Source organism: Lissotriton helveticus, chromosome 2_1 (genome assembly GCF_964261635.1).
Source record: "Lissotriton helveticus chromosome 2_1, aLisHel1.1, whole genome shotgun sequence".
NCBI lineage: Eukaryota > Metazoa > Chordata > Amphibia > Caudata > Salamandridae > Lissotriton > Lissotriton helveticus.
In genome coordinates this window covers 1,517,707,395-1,517,727,095 of record NC_136059.1, presented here as the reverse complement: position 1 = coordinate 1,517,727,095, position 19,701 = coordinate 1,517,707,395, and the positions used below count along the sequence as shown (strand labels likewise).

Sequence of the window (19,701 nt, the reverse complement as noted above, 5' to 3'; positions counted from 1 at the left end):
TTATAGTGAAAGGCTGTGTTCATGTCACACAAGGCCTCCCTATAAAACGTCTACTTTGTATTTTTCAATGTTCTCTTGGAGATAAGCCACTCCTCTGCAATTTTATCTTGATGTCAGGGAAAAGACTTGCTTTCTATCAAAAGAGAAGATCTAGCTTTGGCACAGTCAGAATTAAACAACATATGTTTCTATTTCCCGGTTTGTGACGGGTAGGCGAACTACAAACACATTCAGTAAATTTACTAAAGCCCATTAAATGTCCTTAGACTCCCTGTCAAGAACCTGATATATCTAGTGGAATACAGCAGTAACCACCAGAAGAGTAAATTCTACAGGGGCAACAGATATGCCCAAGCTCATTGAAGGCCACCTCTGCTCTGGTGATTACCCTTGATCCCTACTTCATATTGGTAGTAGAAGATGTGGTCAGCAATTTGTAGCATGAGGGTACGATAAAGTTAGAAGTCTGCTAAGTTTTTATTATATGACTGCGGTTTTGCTTTGTTCCCGACTACTTGCCTACCGATAGTTTGAAAGCTTTTCAACTTTTCCAACATCTGTGAGCTTCAATATTTTTAACAACCGAACTACAAGCATCAGTATTTATTCATAAAAGCTTGCTTCTTCTGAAAATGGATGTGCCGTTTTTCTCACAAGTTAACTTTCCTGGAGGCTTTGAAATTGGATGGATGTTGCCAACCTATTTCTTGCAACAATTTAAAAAGGGTGCGGTGGTCCCCTTTTTAGAATGAAAATCTGCTTGCAGGAAAGTTTGCAAATTATGGTATGAAACTGTAGGGTTTGCAAGGATCTTGTGACGTTTCAAGAAAAAAACAGTTGCACATCCCTGGATACAATTTGGGAGTAAGTGATGTTTATTCCTAGATGCTGTCACTTTCAGATGGTGAAGTCTACTTGGCGTGCCATGTCCTATCTTTAGAATGGAAATGTATCTCAAGAAAGATCAATAAAAATCATCTTCTCACCTGTAGGACTACTGGTACTTTCTCCACTCTCAGAATCCAGATAGACTATAGGATATGATTCCACTTCTTCCTTAATGTGGAACGAAACAACTGGTAACGGAGCTGAATGTCCTGTTTTTAAAGAAACATGATCAAACTGAATTCTGCTTGCTGATATTTTAACTCCACAATATATCACTCAATATTCTGTACAAAAAGTAAGGAAAATGCTACTTACCGAGTATGCATCTGTTCTTGGCATGTAGAGCTGTAGAGTCACATGCTGTGCATAGCCCGCCATCTAGTGTTGGGTCCGGATGTTTGCACTTTGTTTTTGTTCGAAGAAGTCTTCTCCGGTCACAAGGTAGGTGAATCCTCCTTTCGTTGATAGTGCGCATGGGCATCAACCCCATTGTTAGATTGTTTGCAGCTGAGGGTGATAATGGAGTTAGTAAGAGTATTAAGAGATGTCCATGTATATGTATGTATCTAAGTAAGATGTAACTGCAATAGGTATAGGTACCCAGGGAGGCAGGTGGGCGCATGTGACTCTACAACTCTACATGACAAGAACAGATGCATACTGGGTAAGTAGCATTTTCCGTTCGAGGCATGTGAGCTGTAGATCACATGCTGTGCATAGACTAAAAAGCAGTTATCTCCCAAAGCGGTGGCTAACCTGTAGCTTTTGCAGTGGTTTGAAATAGTGTACGTAAACCTGCTTGGCCCACAATGGCTTGCTGTCTTGCTAACACATCCACACAATTGTGTTTTGTGAATGTGTGAGCTTTAGACCATGATGCAGCGTCGCAGATATCATCTAAGGCTATGTTTCCTAGAAATGCCATATAAGCCCCTAGTTTGTGAGTGGAGTGTGCTCTAGGGGGAATTGTTGAAGTTCTTTTTGCTTTTTCATAGAATATCTGACTGCATTTGACTATCCACCTTGCAATGCCTGACTTTGATAATGCTCGTTTCAGGTTCGCTGAAGACCTGGCTTGGCAGTTCGGGCTGGACGGTTCCCAAGAGGCACATGTTCAAGGCTGATTTGCATATAGCTGGGTCTGAACTGAGGTGGCGAAGTGAGCTAAAGAATGATGATGGGTTCAACCCAGATCTGTGACTGGGGGTGAAGGTATGAAAAGTTTCAGTGCTACGTCCATCATCTCCTTGTGTTTGCTTTGTTCGCCCTAAGTTGGCTAGGGTATGCCCAGACGTGGGTCCCTTGCTCACTTTGACAATGGATTCAAGCCAGCCAGGCTGATAAAGGGTGTTACCCAGAAACCAGTCCCGGGATGCTTGTTTCCGGTTCAGGAAACACCTGGCTTGGCAGTTCAGGTTGGACTATTCCCATGAGGCACAGGTTCAAGGTTGATTTATTTGCATATAGCTGGGGTCTGAACTGAGGTGGCGAACTGAGCTAAAGAATGATGATGGATTCAACCCAGATCTGTGACAGGGGGGTGAGTGTCTGAAAAGTTTCAGTGCTCCGTCCATCATCTCCTTGTGTTTGCATTGTTCACTCTAGGTTGGCAGGGTATGCCCAGACATGGGTCCCTTGCTCACTTTGCCACTGGATTCAAGCTAGCCTGGCTGATGATGGGTGTTACCTAGAAACCGGTCCGAGGATGCTTGTTTCCGGTTCAGGGAACGCCTGGCTTAGCAGTTCGTGCTGAACTGTTCCCATGAGGCACAGGTTCAAGGCTGATTTGCTTATAGCTGGGTCTGAACTGAGGTGGCGAAGTGAGCTAAAGAATGATGATGGACTCAACCCAGATCTGTGACTGTGAGTGTCTGAAAAGTTTCAGCGCTCCGTCCATAATCTCCTTGTGTTTGCTTTGAAATTGGATTGCCTTTATGTGGTGGAGCAAAAGCGACAAACAGTTGTTTCGTTTTGCGGAAAGGTTTTGTCCTTTCCATGTAGTAAAGAATAGCTCTTTTCACATCTAAAGTGTGTAAAGAACATTCTGCCACATAATCTGGTTGAGGGAAGAATACAGGCAACTCAACAGATTGGTTGATATGAAAGACAGAAATGACTTTTGGTGGAAATTTTGGGTTGGTCCACAGAACTAATTTGTTTTGATGTATTTGTAAGAATGGCTCTTCTATGGTTAGTGCCTGAAGTTCACCCACTCCTCTCAGAAATATGATAGCTATGAGAAAAGCTACCTTCCAAGAAAGAAATTGTACTTCACATTTATGCAATGGTTCAAAGGGTGGACCCATTAGCCTGGTGAGGACAATGTTGAGATTCCACACTGGAGCAGGTGGAAGTCTTGGAGGAATGATTCTTTTAAGTTCCTCCATAAATGCTTAGATGACAGGCACTCTAAAAAGAGACAGATGTTGTCTGTTCTGTAGGTATGCAGCTATTGCAGCAAGATGTAAGCATATGGAAGAGTACGCTAAATTGGAACGCTGCAGATGTAGTAAATAGCAAATTATGTTTTGAACTGAAGAGTCCAGTGGATCTATTTGATTGTTATTGCAGTATATCTCAAACCACTTCCACTTTGCTGCATAGCATGCTCTTGTGGTAGGGCGTCTAGTCTCTTTGATAATATTTATACAGTCTGGCGGAAGATTAAGGTAGGCAAACTCAAAGATTTCAGGTGCCAGATCGCAAGGTTGAGATGGCTGGGATCTGGATGTCTTATTTCTCCTTGGCTCTGAGTGAGCATATTGGGAGTGAGGTGTAGTTTTTGGTGAGGAACTACTGAGAGCTCCAACAGGGTTGTGAACCAGGGTTGCAGAGTCCATGTGGGAGCAACTAGGATTAATGTCAGGGACGCAAGTCTGAGCTTCCGAACCACTAATGGAATGAGTGGGAGAGGCGGAAAAGACTAGGCAAATAACCCTGACTAATTCATTCATAGTGCATTGCCCTTGGACAATGGGTGTGGATGTCTGGATGTGAAATTTTGGCATTTTGCGTTTAGGTTTATGGCTGACCGATCCATGTTTGGAAAGCTACACATTTGAAAGAATGGGTGGAGAACTTGAGGGTGTAGTTCCCATTCGTGGATCTGTTGTCGTTGACGGCTGAGCAGATCTGCACTCTGGTTGTTTACTCCTGGAAGGTGTTCTGCCAGAAGAAACATTCTGTGATGGTATGGCCCATCTCCAGATGGTCAGTGCTAGTTGTGATAGCTGGTGAGAGTGTGACCCCCCCTGTTTTTGTATGTAGTACATTGCTGTCATGTCTGTACGGCTCAGGACAGCTTTGCCTACAAGATGAACTTGAAACGCTTTGAGCACTAGAAAAATTACTAGATGGTTTATGTGGAGCTGTTTTTGCTGCAGGCTCCACATGCCCGGAATTGTATTTGTTTGGAGAGGAGCTCCCCAACCAGTAAGTGATGCATCTGCTGTTAGCACTATCTGTGGAACGGAGTCCACGAAGAGCCACCCTCTTGAAAGGTTTTGTGTATTCCACCACTGCAGAGAGCGATGTGTGCGACCGTCCACCAACACCAGATCTGATAACTGACCCGGATTCCACTGACTAAGCTAAGCACTCTTGAGGGGGCCGCATGTGAAATCTTGCGTAAGGGACTATTAGTATGCAAGACGCCATCATCCCTAGTAACTGCATGAACACTCGAGCTGGCAATGAGTGATGAGGCTGAAACTGTCAGAGCAGAGTCTGCATGTTTCGGATTCTGGCCGGATTGGGGTAGGCCAAAGCCTTTTGTGTATCTATTGTGGCTCCCAGATACACCTGTGTGTTGGATGGCTGAAGATGAGACTAGGATAGGTTTACTGTGAATCCAAGATCGTGGAGCAACTGCACTGTTTTGTGAGTGTGACAGAGACAGCTTTTTTGCGAGCTGGATTTTATGAGCCAGTTGTCCAGATATAGGAAGACATGAATGTGTTGTCTTTGAAGGTGAGCTGCGACTACTGCTAAGCACTTGGTGAAAACTCCAGGAGGGGTTGTTACTCCGAATGGGAGCACCTTGAACTGATAATGCTGTCCTGCTACCACGAACCTTGGGTATTTGCGATGAGCAGGATGTATTGGGATATGGAAATATGCGTAATTTAAGTCCAGAGTGGCCAGGAAGTAGCCTTGTTGAAGGAGCGGAAGAAGATTGAGTTCTCAGAGGTCCAGTATAGGCATGAGAGATCCGTCCTCCTTGGGAATTAAGAAGTATAGGGGGTATACTCCGGTTCCTTGATGTACTAATGGGACTGGCTCTATTGCTCCTTTTTCTAACAGATATTGAACCTCTTTTTTTTAAGAAGGGTGAGATGTTCCTGTGACATTGAATGTGATCTTGGAAGAATGTTTGGGAGAGTGTCTGTAAGTTCCAGGCAGTAACCATAGTGGATCATTTGTAGAACCCATTTGTCTGAGGTGATGGTGTTCCAGACAGGGAGAAATTGAGAGAGACATCCCCCGACAGGAGTGGAATGATCGGAGGGTAGTGGAAGCAAGTCACTGTTTGTTATTAGCGGGGAAGTACATGTGGAGTTGCCTCTGCCTCTTCCCTTACCATGATTTCCTCTAAAACCTCCTCTAAAATATCCTCTTGATGAGGGCGATTGATTGTTGCCCTTTTCTGTGGTAACAGTTTTGGAACCAACCCTGTAAAAGGAGCGGCAAAAGGAACCTCTACTAGCAGGTAATTGTAAAGCGCCCATGGACTTCGCAACCTCAGCGAGGTGTCAAATGCTGGACCAAATAGGTGTTCCTTGTCAAAAGGTTGATTAAGAATGGAGGCCTGGAGGAGCTTTGCGCGCAACCAAGATGGTCGCGTGAGCACAGGGCTCCCGGACCTTCGCCGCCTCCGCCGTTTATCCTGGACCCTATCCTGGCTTAGAGGACGGGTAGTTTGTGGCACGGCCCAGCTGATCATTTATCTGTTTCCAGATTTCGATTTGGACTCCGGGAACCAAAGTTACGGACTTCGGAATCTTGTTGGCCTGCTCCCTGGTGCCACCCCGGGCTCTGCTTCTCTGCCAGCCGGACAGTAATCGAACAACAACGGTTCGCCTGAGTCACCTCGGCTCGGTCGTCTACTTTCGGTTTCGTTTCTCGCCCTGCGACCTCTCTGACTCTGTCTGGATCGGCCTCTCTCGGTTGCCCTCCACCCTACCATATCTCGACATTTGCGGACCTGCCTAGTGTGGCGCACTAAATGGTGTGGAGTGCCCACTTTCTGCTTTTAACCTGTTGTGGGCGCACCGAGTGTAGCCATTTTCACCAGGTCTCAGGCAACCCTCCGGGGCACGATATCCAAGATGGCCACCAAACCCGAGGGCGAAAAACGCAAGACCAAGACGGATCTCCGGGGGGGGTGCCGTGCAATCTAACGTCATGGACAGATACACCCTCGCCAAAGGCTCCCCGGGAGGACCGACCAAATCCCCGATTAATGTCGGAGAGGATTCCTCGACGGGTGAGGACTTGTCGCTAAAAGACGTCATGGGCGCCATTGCTGGCATGAAGGCCACATTGGGTCAACAGTATGAGGCCCTGGCTCATAAGCTGGACACGGTTGCCATCGATGTTACCCTGATCAGGGCTGATCTTGCGAAGACCAACAAGAAGGTCAAATCACTAGACCTTAAGACATCCAGCCTCGTTACTGACGTCTCCGATTTACAGACAGAAGTCGGCAACTTGCGAGCCTCCAATGACTATTTCTCTCGGCGCTTGGAGGACTTTGAAGGCCGTGCACGGCGGAATAATATCCGTCTGGTTGGTGTCCCGGAGAAATCGGAAGCCTCTTCGGTGGACCTGCTGGTGGAGGACCTTGTTCTGAACCACCTGGCGCCTAAAGGCCTCAGTAAGTTCTTTGCCGTGGAACGTGCACATAGGATACCGGGAGGCCCGCCTAAGCAGGGAGCCGCTCCACGTCCCATCATTGCTCGGATCTTCCATTTTCGAGACAGGGATGCGATCCTCCAAGCATCGCGTCAATCTGGTCCTGTGGCTTTTGAAAACTCTACGGTCAGTTTCTACCCAGACTTCACCCAGCAGGTGCAGAAACAAAGACTCGGATTCCAAGGGGTGAAGAGGAGGCTGAGAGACAGAGACATGAAGTACGCTATGCTCTTCCCGGCCCGACTACGTGTGGTGTACAGGGATCGAACATTCTTGTTCGACCATCTTGGGGCCGCAAGTGACTGGCTTGATATACTGCCCTCCGGGCAGGAACATTCTGAACACTTTGGACATTCCGGAGGAGCGGAGGGCGGCCCGGTGGAGCAGGAATAGGGAGCGACGCTGGCTCCCGGGCCACCGCATTGACTTTCAGCTGTGGTTTGATGCTATGCAACTACTGCCTGCTAATGTTTGGTCTTTTCGGGGTGTGGGCGGGGGGTGGGTGAGTCTTCCTCCTCAGGGGTTATTATTATTATTATTATTATTAATGAGTTTTGTATCGCGCGTGGTTACCCTTGGGCATCCCAGCGCTTATCCAGAGATCAGCCATAACAGAGACAACTCACTAGGCAGGGAACAGGTGGGTCTTTAAGAGTCTACGAAATCGTAGAGTGCCAGTTTCGGAGCGCAGGGCAAGCGGAAGGGAATTCCACAAGACCGCCACGTTGACGGAAAATCTTCTACCGCCAGTCCTGGCCTTTCTTACTCTCGCGACTTGCAGAAGGTGTTGGTGATCTGAGCGAAGGGCACGGGGGGCCTTGTAAGATTGAACCATACCCCGAAGGATAGGTGGCCCTTTCCCCTGCAAGATTTTGTGGGCCATACAGAGTGCCTTAAACTTCACCCTCTCTCTGACAGGGAGCCAGTGAAGCGCCTTCAGCGCCGGACGGGCTGATTGCCGCCTGGGAAGGTCCGTCAAAAGCCTGGCAGCAGCGTTTTGTACTTGCTGCAATTTGTTCAAGGTTGATTCTGGCGCCCCGAGAAACAGCGCATTGCTGTAATCCAGCCGGGAAATGATGAGCCCTTGAAATAATAGCCTCCTGGTGGCCATCGGAGGAGGGGGAGGATCTTCCGGGCTGACCGGAGCAGGCCAAAGCACACGCCTGAGATCTTTTTAGCGTGTGACTTAAAAGAAAGGTCCTGCTCCAGCCACACCCACAAGCTCTTAATCTCCTGTTTAGGGGTGGGTGGCACTCCCAGACAGCTAGGCCAGCTACTTAGGGGCAGGGAAGGAGGAGAGTTCCCCAACATCATCAGTTCGGGTTTTTAACCGTTGAGTTTAAGTGCTGAATTGCACATCCAAGTGAAGATCTTAGCCAAGCATGCATGCAGCTGGTCGGGTTGATTCGCCGACTGAGGGAGCCCTACCACCAACTGGGTATCATCAGCATAGCTGATGATCTTAATGCCCAGTGGAAGTACCACACTCTCCAGTGGGGCCATATAAATGTTAAACAATGTAGGGCTCAACGATGAGCCCTGTGGCACACCACACTGGAGAGGGACCGATGTTGACTTCTCGTGGCCTTCCCAAACCTCAAACGTCCGATCTTCTAGAAAGGACGCGAGCCATTTCAGGGCCATCCCGGTTCTTTTCGTAGACTAGTTGTGTGATGGGGCGACAGGCACACTGCAAGTTGGGGTGGCTCTTGAGTCTTACGCAGGGGTGCAGGGTGGGGGGCGAGATGTTCAGGGGTTCTTTGGGGGTTGGGGGGTTGCAGTTTGTGTTTCTTTGTTTTCTTCAAGGCATAGTGTTGATGTTCTCCTGCTATATAGTGTTGCGTCTGGTGCGGGGTGGGATTGGGGTTGGTTTCTGGGATGGGGGGTAGGGGACTTAAATTGTTGTGTTGGAACGTCAACGGGTTGGGGGACAGGATAAAACGGGGTGTGGTATTGCAACTGTTGCGGCGTTTATCCCCTGATGTGGTGTTGCTTCAGGAGACGCACTTGATTGGCAATACATGCCACGCAATGAATAGGCGTGGATACCGTCTCCTGGCCCACTCCGGTTTCACCTCTGGCTCTAGGGGGGCGGGCATTCTGGTACGGAGCTCCCTCCCTCTCGCTATTGACGACAATATCCTTGATGGTAGGGGTCGCTACGCCGCCATTGTGGGACGCTGGGAGGGGAAGGTCATCGCCCTGCTCTCTGTTTACGTCCCGCCTGGTCTGCAGGCCACTACCTTTGCCGATCTGGGAAGAGTACTCCTGGGGGTCCCTGAGGGTCAGCTTGTAGTGGTTGGGGATTTTAATTCTGTAGTGTCGGGGATGTGTGACCGTTACCCTCCCCGGGAAAATGTACGGTCTCAATCTTGGCTGGGGGACTTCTTGGACACTCTGGGGCTCACTGATTGTTGGCGCCTGCTCCACCCGGGACAGTCGCAGTACACTTTCCACTCTGGAGCTCACAGCAGTCTTTCGAGACTAGACTATGTGTTGATGCCCTCCTCACAGGCCTCCTCTATCAGGGAGATAAAACACCTTGCTAGGGGTATATCGGACCACTCCCCATTATGGTTAGTCATAGATACGAAGCTAGGGACTGAGGGCCGAGTGGCTCCGATTAACCCCTGGTATCTCTGTGTTCCAAAGGTGAAAGCTGAACTGGTTAAAGCGCTTGACCATTACTTTGCTGATAATGTGGGCACCGTCTCCTCCTCTGTTACACTGTGGGAAGCGTACAAAACTGTGATTCGGGCCATGCCCTTTCCTTGATTAGCAATGTTAGGAAGGTTAAACAGGAGGGGGTTGTCCGGATCGAGAACGAAATCACTGTCCTTGAGGGGGAGTTGGAGTCCGAGGTCACCCCGGATAGACTGCACCTACTGAGTCTTAAACAACTTGACTACAGAGCACTAGTTACGGATGCTGCAAAAGAAATGGGCAGGGAACAGCAGGGGCGTCTGTATGATGTGGGAGACAAGGCTGGGAAGTTGCTTGCTTGGCTGGATAGGAGGGAGCGCGCGAGTCGTGTGGTCCCTGTGGTTGTGAATGTGCAAGGAGTGAGTCTTACTGACCCCGCTGACATTGTGGACTGTTTTGCGGACTATTTACGGGATGTGTATTCCCCTGTGTCCGATCGACCCGAGCATGACTCCCAGCTACTCCTGCGAGACCTCTCGCTGCCTTGTTTGTCGGACCCTGAGAGGGAGCTCCTCGAGGCACTGCCCACAGTGGAGGAAGTGGTTACTGCCATCTGCTCGGTCCGCTCGGGGAGGGCCTCGGGCCCCAATGGGCTCCCCATTGAGCTCTACAAGCTCCGTCCGGACACAATAGCTCCGTATCTACGGTCGATGTTCCTGGAATCGTTGGAGTCGGGTTCCCTTCCCCCTGACCAAAGATTGGCCACCATAGTTGTGATTCACAAGGATGGTAAGCCATGCGACCGCTGCACCTCCTTTAGGCCCATATCTCTGATCAATGCCGAACCGAAGATCCTGGCTAAACTGCTGGCCAACCGCCTAGTCACTGTCATAAGCGATCTGGTTCACCCGGATCAATCCGGGTTTATACCACACCGCAACACGGCATTGAACCTCCGGCGCCTGCATGGTGTCCTCGCTGGGACGTTGCGCGAACCAGCCATTTTGGCGTCTCTGGACGCCACTATGGCGTTTGATACGCTGGAGTGGCCGTATCTTTGGGCGGTCCTCTCTAAATTTGGCTTCGGCCCGAATTTTATTAATTGGGTGAAACTGCTTTATACCGATCCCTTAGCACAAGTGGTCGTCAACGGCCGTGACTCCGCCCCATTTGCCCTCGGCAGAGGGACGCGCCAGGGCTGCCCTTTGTCCCCTCTTTTATTTGCCCTTGCTCTGGAACCACTGGCGGCCTGGTTGAGATGGGAGCCATCTTTGAAGGGCATCAGATGGAACTCGGACTTTGAGGACCGGGTGTCCTTATATGCAGACGATATCCTGCTGTATCTCCCGTCGCCTCGGAAATCGTTGATCGTTCTTTTCGACGTCTTGACCTCCTTCCGTAAAAACTCTGGTCTCGTCATCAACTGGTCTAAGTCGTGCGTCTATGTTCTTTCGGGCGAGGCTCCTCTCTTGCCCCGCGGCTGCCCTATTTCGGTGGTGCGGGAAGGCTTTAAGTATCTGGGGATCTTTATTACCTTGGACCCGGTACTTCGTTATGAGCGCAATTTGCTGCCCCCGCTCCAGCGCCTTCGCGCTGATGTTGTTGCGTGGGGTAAGCTCCCCCTCTCCCCCTTGGGACGAGCTGCACTGTTCAAGATGATGTCGCTGCCCCGGTTCCTTTATGGGCTCCAAAACACGCTCGACACGGTGCCTGCTAGCTACTTTCGGGAGGTCGAGAGTCTACAAAGGCGATTACTATGGAGGGGCCGATCCCGTATTGCCCTGGCGAAGATGACGCTGCCGTGGTACGACGGGGGCATCGCGCTTCCCGATATTCTCCGGTACTATTGGGCCTCTCAGCTGGGGGCGATTAACCATGGTACTTATGGTCCTTCGCCGAACCCGGCGTTTGAAATGGACAAGTGGCTGTTGCCCGGCGGAGATTATAACAGGGCGCTGTACGCGAGGTCTGTTTGCAGGACCCTCACGGGCCCCACCATGACAGCAGTGCAGGTGTGGTATCGTGCGACGGCGGCTCTGGGCTGGACAGATAAACTGACTCGTGCGACTCCGCTTTACGCGTCTGATAGGCTCGGGTCCCTCTGGAAATCGAAGGGCTTTGACAAGTGGGATGTGATCGGTATTAGCAGGGTGAATGATGTGTGGACCAAGGGTAGGGTCAAGACGTTTGAGGAGCTGAAAGCTGAGTACGACTTGAATGATAGGGAGTTTTTTCGCTATGCGCAACTTCGACATGCCATACTATCTATTTTCCCCTCGGGCACAGATATCCCGGAGGCGTCCCCGCTGGAGGATCGGATTCTGGACGGGCATGTCCCGGACAGTACGATCTCGCTCATATACAAAAAACTGATCAACAACAGGATTGACCTCCTCTGTCATCTTCTTGAGGTCTGGACCAGTGACGGTCTGGAACTTGATGATGAGGACTGGCAGGCGGCGATCTCTTCCCCGAAGGAAGTGGCGATCCCGGCGCGCATACGGTTTGTGCAGCTTAAAATTCTTCATAGGGTGTATGTGACTGGTCCCCGTCTGGTGTGTATGGGATTCTCTGTGGATGGTCTGTGCAGGCGTGGCTGTGGTCTCGTGGCTACGTTTCTCCATATTATTTGGGAATGTCCTGCCGTGATGCGCTACTGGACTCGGGTGCATGAGGTTATGAGTGAGGTCACAGGTGTGCGGTCAATGCCTGAGGTGAGGAGATGCTTGTTGAATGTCTGGGAACCGAATGATTACAGCGGCGCGCAGCTTCGCTGGGTGACCCTGGGTAATATGATTGCTAAGAGGGACATTGCCCAATTGTGGGATGCTCAGAGGCCGCCGACGGTTCTGCTGTGGCAACAAAACATGGATTGGTGCATGTTTCGAGAGAAGACAGTTTATGTTGCCCGTGGCACGCCCCGTAAATGGGGTAAGATCTGGAGTAAGTGGAACACATTAAAAAAAAATTTTTTTTTAAATGATGATCGATTTGGCAGACATACCATGTGGTCAGGTCCACCACTCGTCTGCTTGAAGTTGGACAATCACACCGACAAGGTGGTAGTCTGTGATCTGTCAAATTTTTCTCATGATCTCCTTTACCAATGACATCTACGTGACACCCTTAATAACAAAGATAGCTGCTTAACTGCCTTCTCTCTTTAACTGGAAAAGGTCTGCATATGAAATGTTTTTTATTTGTTTTCATGCATGCCCATCACAAACCAGCTCCCTGGTATGGCATTCTTCCTGTGAATTTACACTACACTTCAACTTTCGGATGCCACCTTGAAAGCAATCTTCTGCTTCCCAGACTGACCATCTTAATTGCGATATGTACTGATAACCCATATAATCCAATTATGAGGTTTGTGTTAAACATCGGCTGGTCAAGCTTGACAATATATATATATATATATATATTTTTAAAAGACCTTTATTGTACATTTGCAGACGTCACACAGCTTCTGGCCTACAACCTCCAGGGCCGGCCGCCACTATACCGTTCGTACGTTGTATGTTTATAATTACACAGCCCATGAGCCGCCAACCCGGAGGTGCGGCGGCGTTATACCTTCACGTATGTAAGTGGTTTGCAATCAGAGTGTAAATTCGTATAGGTCTACTTTTGTGTTTTATAACAATAAACAATAAAAACATGAAAAAAAAAAAGAATTTGGAGGCCTGTACCTCAGGTTTGAAACCTGATATTCTTAACCATGCGTGTCTGCGTAGCAACACACTTGTGTTCACTGCACGTGCTGCTGTGTCTGCTGCATCTAATGCACATTAGATGGAGGTATTGGTAATGAGTTTTCCTTCTTGTAGGAGATCCTCTGCCTTAGCTTTATGCTCATCAGGCAGATATTGGATACATTTTTCCAACGCATCATAATGAGTTCTATCATATATGGCTAGCAAAGTCTGAGCATTGGCAATGCGCCAGTGATTAGCTGCCTGAGAAGCTACCCTTTTACCAGAGGCATCAATTAACTTGGACTCTTTATCAAGAGGAGGGGCCTCACCTGTTTGTGAATTTGCTCTTTTACGAGTATTAGAGACCATCAAAGGGCAGTTGACCTTTGATGTAAGCAGGGCCATTAGGTGCTGGTTTATATTTATTCTCAACCCTGGGCTTGATTATTCTTGCCCTAGCGGGGTCTTTGGAAACCTCATCTGCATGCTTAAGCATCCCATTAAGCATTGGTAACGTGTGTGTTGTTTTTTGAGTGGAGCTTAATGTTTCAAATAAGAAGGCCTCCTCGAAGGTTCTTTATGTAATTCCACCTCATGATAGTGAGCAGCCCTATTAATAACCTATATTGTCATTAGGAGGTGATGGCCTAGATCACGGGTACTCATAGTATGGCCCGCGGGCCGCCAGGGGCCCGGCAAGCCTTCCTTTGAGGCTCGCGGACCTTGCAGACATCGTACCTATGGTTTCTTTTGAAGAGTGTCAGCAAACACCGCCGGTTGCTGGACTATGGGGGCCGGGCGGTTCCAGGGATAGTCAAGAGTGGAGATGCAGGGGTGCTAAGAGAGGTCAAATACAACAAAGCCTCATTAACAAGTAAATGGTCTTTTAAAGACCTGTGAAGTACTCGGGTGACTGGCGCCAAAAGGGGGCTTTTATCTGAGAGCTCGGGCTGAGTGTCAGAATTAAAGCGAGGGACAGATGTGACCCCAGGCCCAGTGGTGGGACACAAAACCTGCAAAGCAGCAAATTCAGACAGAAAACAAGCTGGCTTTTACATTACACAGGGAGAGGGGGGAGTGGGGGGGCTGTCTCTGGGCTGGTGACTGGGACGTGTAGACACAGTACGTGTACACTGCCTGCCCGAGGCACAGAGACAAATAGAGACAGGAACAGACAGATAGAGACAGACAGGGACAGACTGACAGATAGAGACAGACAGAGGCAGAGCCAGATAGAGGCATATAGAGACAGAGCTAGATAGAGGCAGGAGCAGACAGAGCTAGATAAAGGCAGAGAGGTAGGGACCAGAGCCTTTTTAGGTTTTGGCTGTTGGGGCAAGGGGGTTTCTGTACTCATGGTATGTTGACCCGCTGTAACTTGCTCCTCTTCTTCCATGTCAGAGTCGACTTCGGACATGGAGTCATGTCCTTTTTCCTTGGCTACTTGAGCGTGTCCTTGGTCGTAATCTTCTCGGAAGATGTCCGGTATGGAGCCGCCTTGTAGCATGTCATGACGTCGAGCCTTACAGTCACAGAGCATCTTCTTCATCTAAACGATCGGCGCGCGTCGCAGTCCTTCTCGTTGTGTTCTGGGGACAAATAGAGATTGCACACTTCGTGCAGGTCGGTGCGCGGAAACTTGGTGCGACACCCGGGACAAAGCTTGAATGGAGTCCTTTCCATCGACAACTAGCGAGCCAGTCGTGGGTAGGCCCAACAGCCCTTCACGAGTTTTCCGATCAAAGATTCTTGGTGCGAAATGATGCACGCAATCAAGAAACAATACCGTCGAGGGTAGTGGATTGCGCGTCAAAGGGAACCCGAGAAACAGTGCCAAACAGGTGCGCAGCAATTCCCATCTGAATCCGATGGTGGGAAAAAACAATCTAACAATGGATTCGATCCCCATGCGCACTATCACCGAAAGGAGGAGTCACCTACCTCGTGACTGGAGAAGACTTCTTCGAACAAAAACAAAGTGCAAACATCCGGACGCAACACTAGCAGGCGGGCTATGCACAGCTTGTGATTTACAGCTCACATGCCTCGAACATATGCCTTTTCAAAGGTAGGAAACAGTGAATCCAAAAGGAGATATGTATAAGCAAAACTTAAAAGCACATTCTCAACTTTTTAAATACAATGCACCATGATCAGGGCCACCTACCTTAGGGGTAGCATATGTATTAAAAGCACAAGTTACTTACCTTCGGTAACAATATATCTGTAAGAAACAGTAGTTAGTGTTAGATTCCTTACCTTAGAATATCCCCAGGCGTCAGACTGGATCCGGAAAGTTTTGCATAGCAGTACCCCTGCGCGTCGGTAGGCGTCGTCTGCGGCTCCATGTCCGTCGTCGACGTCGTGATCGCCGGGATGACGTCGGAGTACTTAGAGGACGCCCTCAGGCGCTGACGTCAGTTCTTGTACATAGCTTTACGCTCCAGGAAAGCAGAGCCATGCCAGAGGCCGACACTGGTGCCATGAAACTAGGGCCCTGAAAGGGATGTCCTTAACCCTAGATATCGGTTCGCAGAACGGGGAGGATGGGTGGGGCGGTAAGGAATCTAACACGACCTACTGTTTCTTACAGATATATTGTTACCGAAAGTAAGTAACTTGTGCATCTGAAAGAAACAGGTTAGTGTTACATTCCTTACCATAGAATAGATACCCCAGCAATACCAACCCCGGTGGTGGGTCTGCGAACCAAGATCACACCAGAAAGTCCTGGAGAACGGAACGGCCGAAAAAGCCATCTCTCCGGACTTGGCTGTCCAGGCAGTAGTGTCTAGCAAACATATGCAGCGAAGCCCACGTAGCTGCCTGACAGATATCCTGCAAGGGGACTCCCCGACCCAGGGCAGTAGTAGCTACCGTGGCCCGAGTGGAATGGGCCCTCAGCCCGACAGGAGGCTCCTTTTTCGCCAAGGAGTAACAGATCTTGATGCACAACACGACCCACCGAGATATGGTCTATTTGTGCACCGCCCGTCTCTTCTTCGCGCCCACATAACCAACAAAGAGTTGGTCGTCCACCCGGAACTGGCGTGTGCGGTCAAGATAAAAAGAGAGCGCACGTTTTGGGTCCAGACGGTGGAGTCTCTCTTCCTCCTTCGAGGGATGCGGAGGCGGAAAGAAGGGTGGGCAAGGTGATGGACTGCCCGATGTGAAAGGCTGTGACTACCTTGGGCAGGAAAGAAGGACGAGTCCTCAGAACAACTTTGTCCGGATGGACAGAGAGGAAAGGAGGTTTAGAAGATAGAGCCTGGAGCTCACTCACTCTCCTGGCAGAGGTGATGGCAACCAGGAATGCAGTCTTAAGAGTCAGAAGACGTAGAGGGCAATTGTGAAGTGGCTCGAAAGGAGCACACATCAAATAGGTTAGAACAAGGTTCAAGCCCCACTGAGGCATCACGAAAGGAACAGGAGGAAACACGTGCGTGATGCCTTTCAAGAATCTATTTAGAACAGGGGACTTGAAAAGAGAAGGCTGATCAGGAAGCCTCAAGAAGGCAGAAATGGCAGAGAGGTAGCCCTTAATAGTGCCCAGAGCAGAGCCCTGCTGGGCAAAAGAAAGAAGAAAGTGGAGAACCTCTGAAAGGGGGGCAGAGAGTGGATCCACAGCCTTTGCTGTGCACCATGCCACAAATTTGTTCCACCTGCAGGCTTATACCGATTTTGTGGAGGGACGCCTTGAGGTTCCGTGACGATTTGAACTCGTGTTTTTTAACATTGTCGCAAATACATAATTTTGGTATCAGTGAACCGCAAATGATCCATTTAGTATATCCTGGTGTTTTCGCTATGCTACGAGCAAGAGCACTCCTGTTATGAACACATTTCTGATCTACCCGTGGCATCCATCTTAGAACACGGAAGCCATTTTGTATTCTTTGCCCTCACATAGTCAATGAACACGCAATAACCTCTTTCAATTAAGGACACGTAGGCTTTAGCCGGCAATTCACCTTGCTAGTGACACATGCACCTTAGGCAAGCAACGCTGTGGCAGCATGACTCAGCAAGAGCTGCCTCCCTAGCCTGAGGCCAGTCCTGCTATACTGGTTCTTGTGTCCGTTAGCCTGATCATGATTAGGCGGCCGAAGCTGGTAACCTTGCCCATTTACGACCCACAAACATCTCTTATCCTGCTTTTCTATCTTCTGCACCTGGCTCTGCTCCTTTCCTTCTGGGCCTTTATTAGGGGGAGGTAACGAAATTTACGATGAGGCGGTCCGGGTCTTGAATGGAAAGTTGACATGGGATTATGATGGAATAATGGGAACCCCTCGTTCGTAATGTTTTGACATCAGATATTGTTGACGATTCCTGTACAACGCCAAATATTTATTGTTTTAGATACAAAGGTTTTGGAATGTTCTAACATGTAAAGAATTTGCCTGAAGCCCAATATTCAGTATATAAGGAGCAACCCTCTTTGTACAAATTGAACAGGCTCCTAGATACTGCCCATGTGTAGTTTCTGTGACTTCTGTATCCCTGCAGTAATAAACCTTTGGTCTTTGACGCCACCATCGAGAAGCCCGTGTTTCTGTTTGTTTGTGCGCCGAGGCAGGTTGAACTCCGGGGTCTTCGGGTGTTATCCCTGACACCTCTGGACGGAACCAAAAAGTCCAGAACTCCAATTGGCGCCCAACGTGGGGCGACGTCATTCGGTACCGGTCCAAAAGCCTGAAGAGTTCGAGAAGCTTCGTGTGAAGATTCCAGAGGGAGGCGCCCCACTTCATCGATCCCGGCATATCGCAAAAGTGGCCCGACGTTCTCTTCCACGAGGGTTCCCGTTCGGATGGCTACAGTGGTCCGTTGCTTTGACCGTCGCCCTGTCTTGGACCCGAGGTGCAGTCCTTAGTACGGCGAGACGTGACGGGTTTCTCCTTGGTGACGTCTTCAGTGCCTCAGTTAAGTATTAAGTGGTTGCTAGTTGGTTACTTCGTAAGGGTTGCTCCTGTTTGGATAATCCTTTTAGTTTTTGGTTTGGTTTGGTTTCGTAAGATTATCACTGGTTGTTCTGGTTAAGATAATCATTTGGTTTAGTTTGGGTATCGATACATTTGTTCGCTTTGGTAGGCCTAAATTCTTGGTTCGAGTGCGCACCTTTTGTTTGTGTTTTGTCTGTTCTGTGTTCCGGATTATAAAATGGTAAGTCGGAAAAATTGTATGTTGTCTTGTTTTAGTTGCAACAGTGATTCCCAGTTGGAGGACTCGTGTTCGGTTCCTCCGATTGGAACTCCCCTTTATGATCTATATTGCAAATTTGGTGTGGGCCCTATCTCTTATAACGAGGTATGGATCCACTATACAGAGAAAGATGGTGTCCTTAGTTGGCCACTGCATGGTAGTTTTGAACCCCAAGTTCTTGATAATTTAGAAACGAAATTGTTCAAGAAGAAAGCCCGGCCGGCAATGTTTGATTCTTTCCGTTATTGGCGAAAAGAATCTAAACAGAGAGAAATTAAAAAGTTGAAGAAAGAACAGAAAGAGCAAGAGTTGACTTTAGAACAGTCTGCTAAGCAGCTGCAACTCAATGAGTCTGAGAAGGCGATGGAGGTGGCCAATAGAGAGCGTACTTTAGCGATAGACAAGTGCTATCCTGCTTTGCCATCGAGTACAGCTAAGATAGTAGAGGACCCTGAAAAGGATCCCCTGTTGTCTTACTTGTTACGATCACCCCCACCGTATGCACAGGGTGCTACGGCTCCACCTATACCGAATGTTCAATTACCGGTTGCTGGCCAACCTGGTGTTCCTGCTCCTCTGAATCAAGTTCCTGTACCTCCTGTGGTCAATATTAATGTTCCTTCGGCACCCCCTCTTCCAGGGTTGCCGGCTTCTTTACCTATACCTATATCGCTCACACCTGCTAGTTCACAGGCTATTTTGCCCGCTACTCCTACTGTTCCTGTTCTATCTGTTCCAACTGCTACTCTATTTACTGCTTCTGCTAATATTATGACTCCGCTTTCTGTTCGTCGGAGAATCACTGATTCTGTCTCTAATATTTTATCTCCCTTCTATAAAACTCTGATTAAGACTCCTACCTCTGACTCTGTGCAGAGACGTAGTCAGCTTCCCAGTACTGAAGAGCGAGGAATATTAGATTCCACTGCTCTTAGATGGGTTTCGAAAGTTGGAAGATATAATGTACAAGATGTATTAGATACATTTACGCAATGGAACGAACCGACACAACGATATGTGTTCGATGAAATGTGCTTCCTTCTACGTGAGGAATTGGAAGAGGATGACTCTGAATCAAATAGGGAAGAATTAATTAATGTTCAGAAAGAGTTTGCTGCAGGTATGATAGTTGGTCAAAATATAAAAGAAGCGATGGAACTGATTTTAAGTTATAGGAATGACCCATCCCTTCGTTCACTGAGGGAGTTAGAGAAACGTAGTACGAAACAAAATCGTCAATACCCAATGAGGGAGGTTCCACCAATTTGGCGTGAAGCTGTGCAAGCTAATGTAAACCTTGATATTGCAGCCGCTCCAGCCCAATTCCAGAGAGTATGGATACATATTCCATGGAAGC

At 48.8% G+C, this 19,701-nt stretch overlaps 1 protein-coding gene across 1 annotated transcript in view; it reads right to left on the bottom strand.

The window, feature by feature from the left end:
- The window catches only part of LOC144818741 (uncharacterized), a 186,854-nt gene that overhangs the window by 57,661 nt on the left and 109,492 nt on the right, over window positions 1-19,701 (bottom strand). Inside the window, exon 5 of the mRNA XM_078676445.1 lies at window positions 987-1,097. Coding sequence (XP_078532571.1) covers window positions 987-1,097 — 111 coding nt within the window. The remainder of the gene's footprint in view (window positions 1-986; window positions 1,098-19,701) is intronic.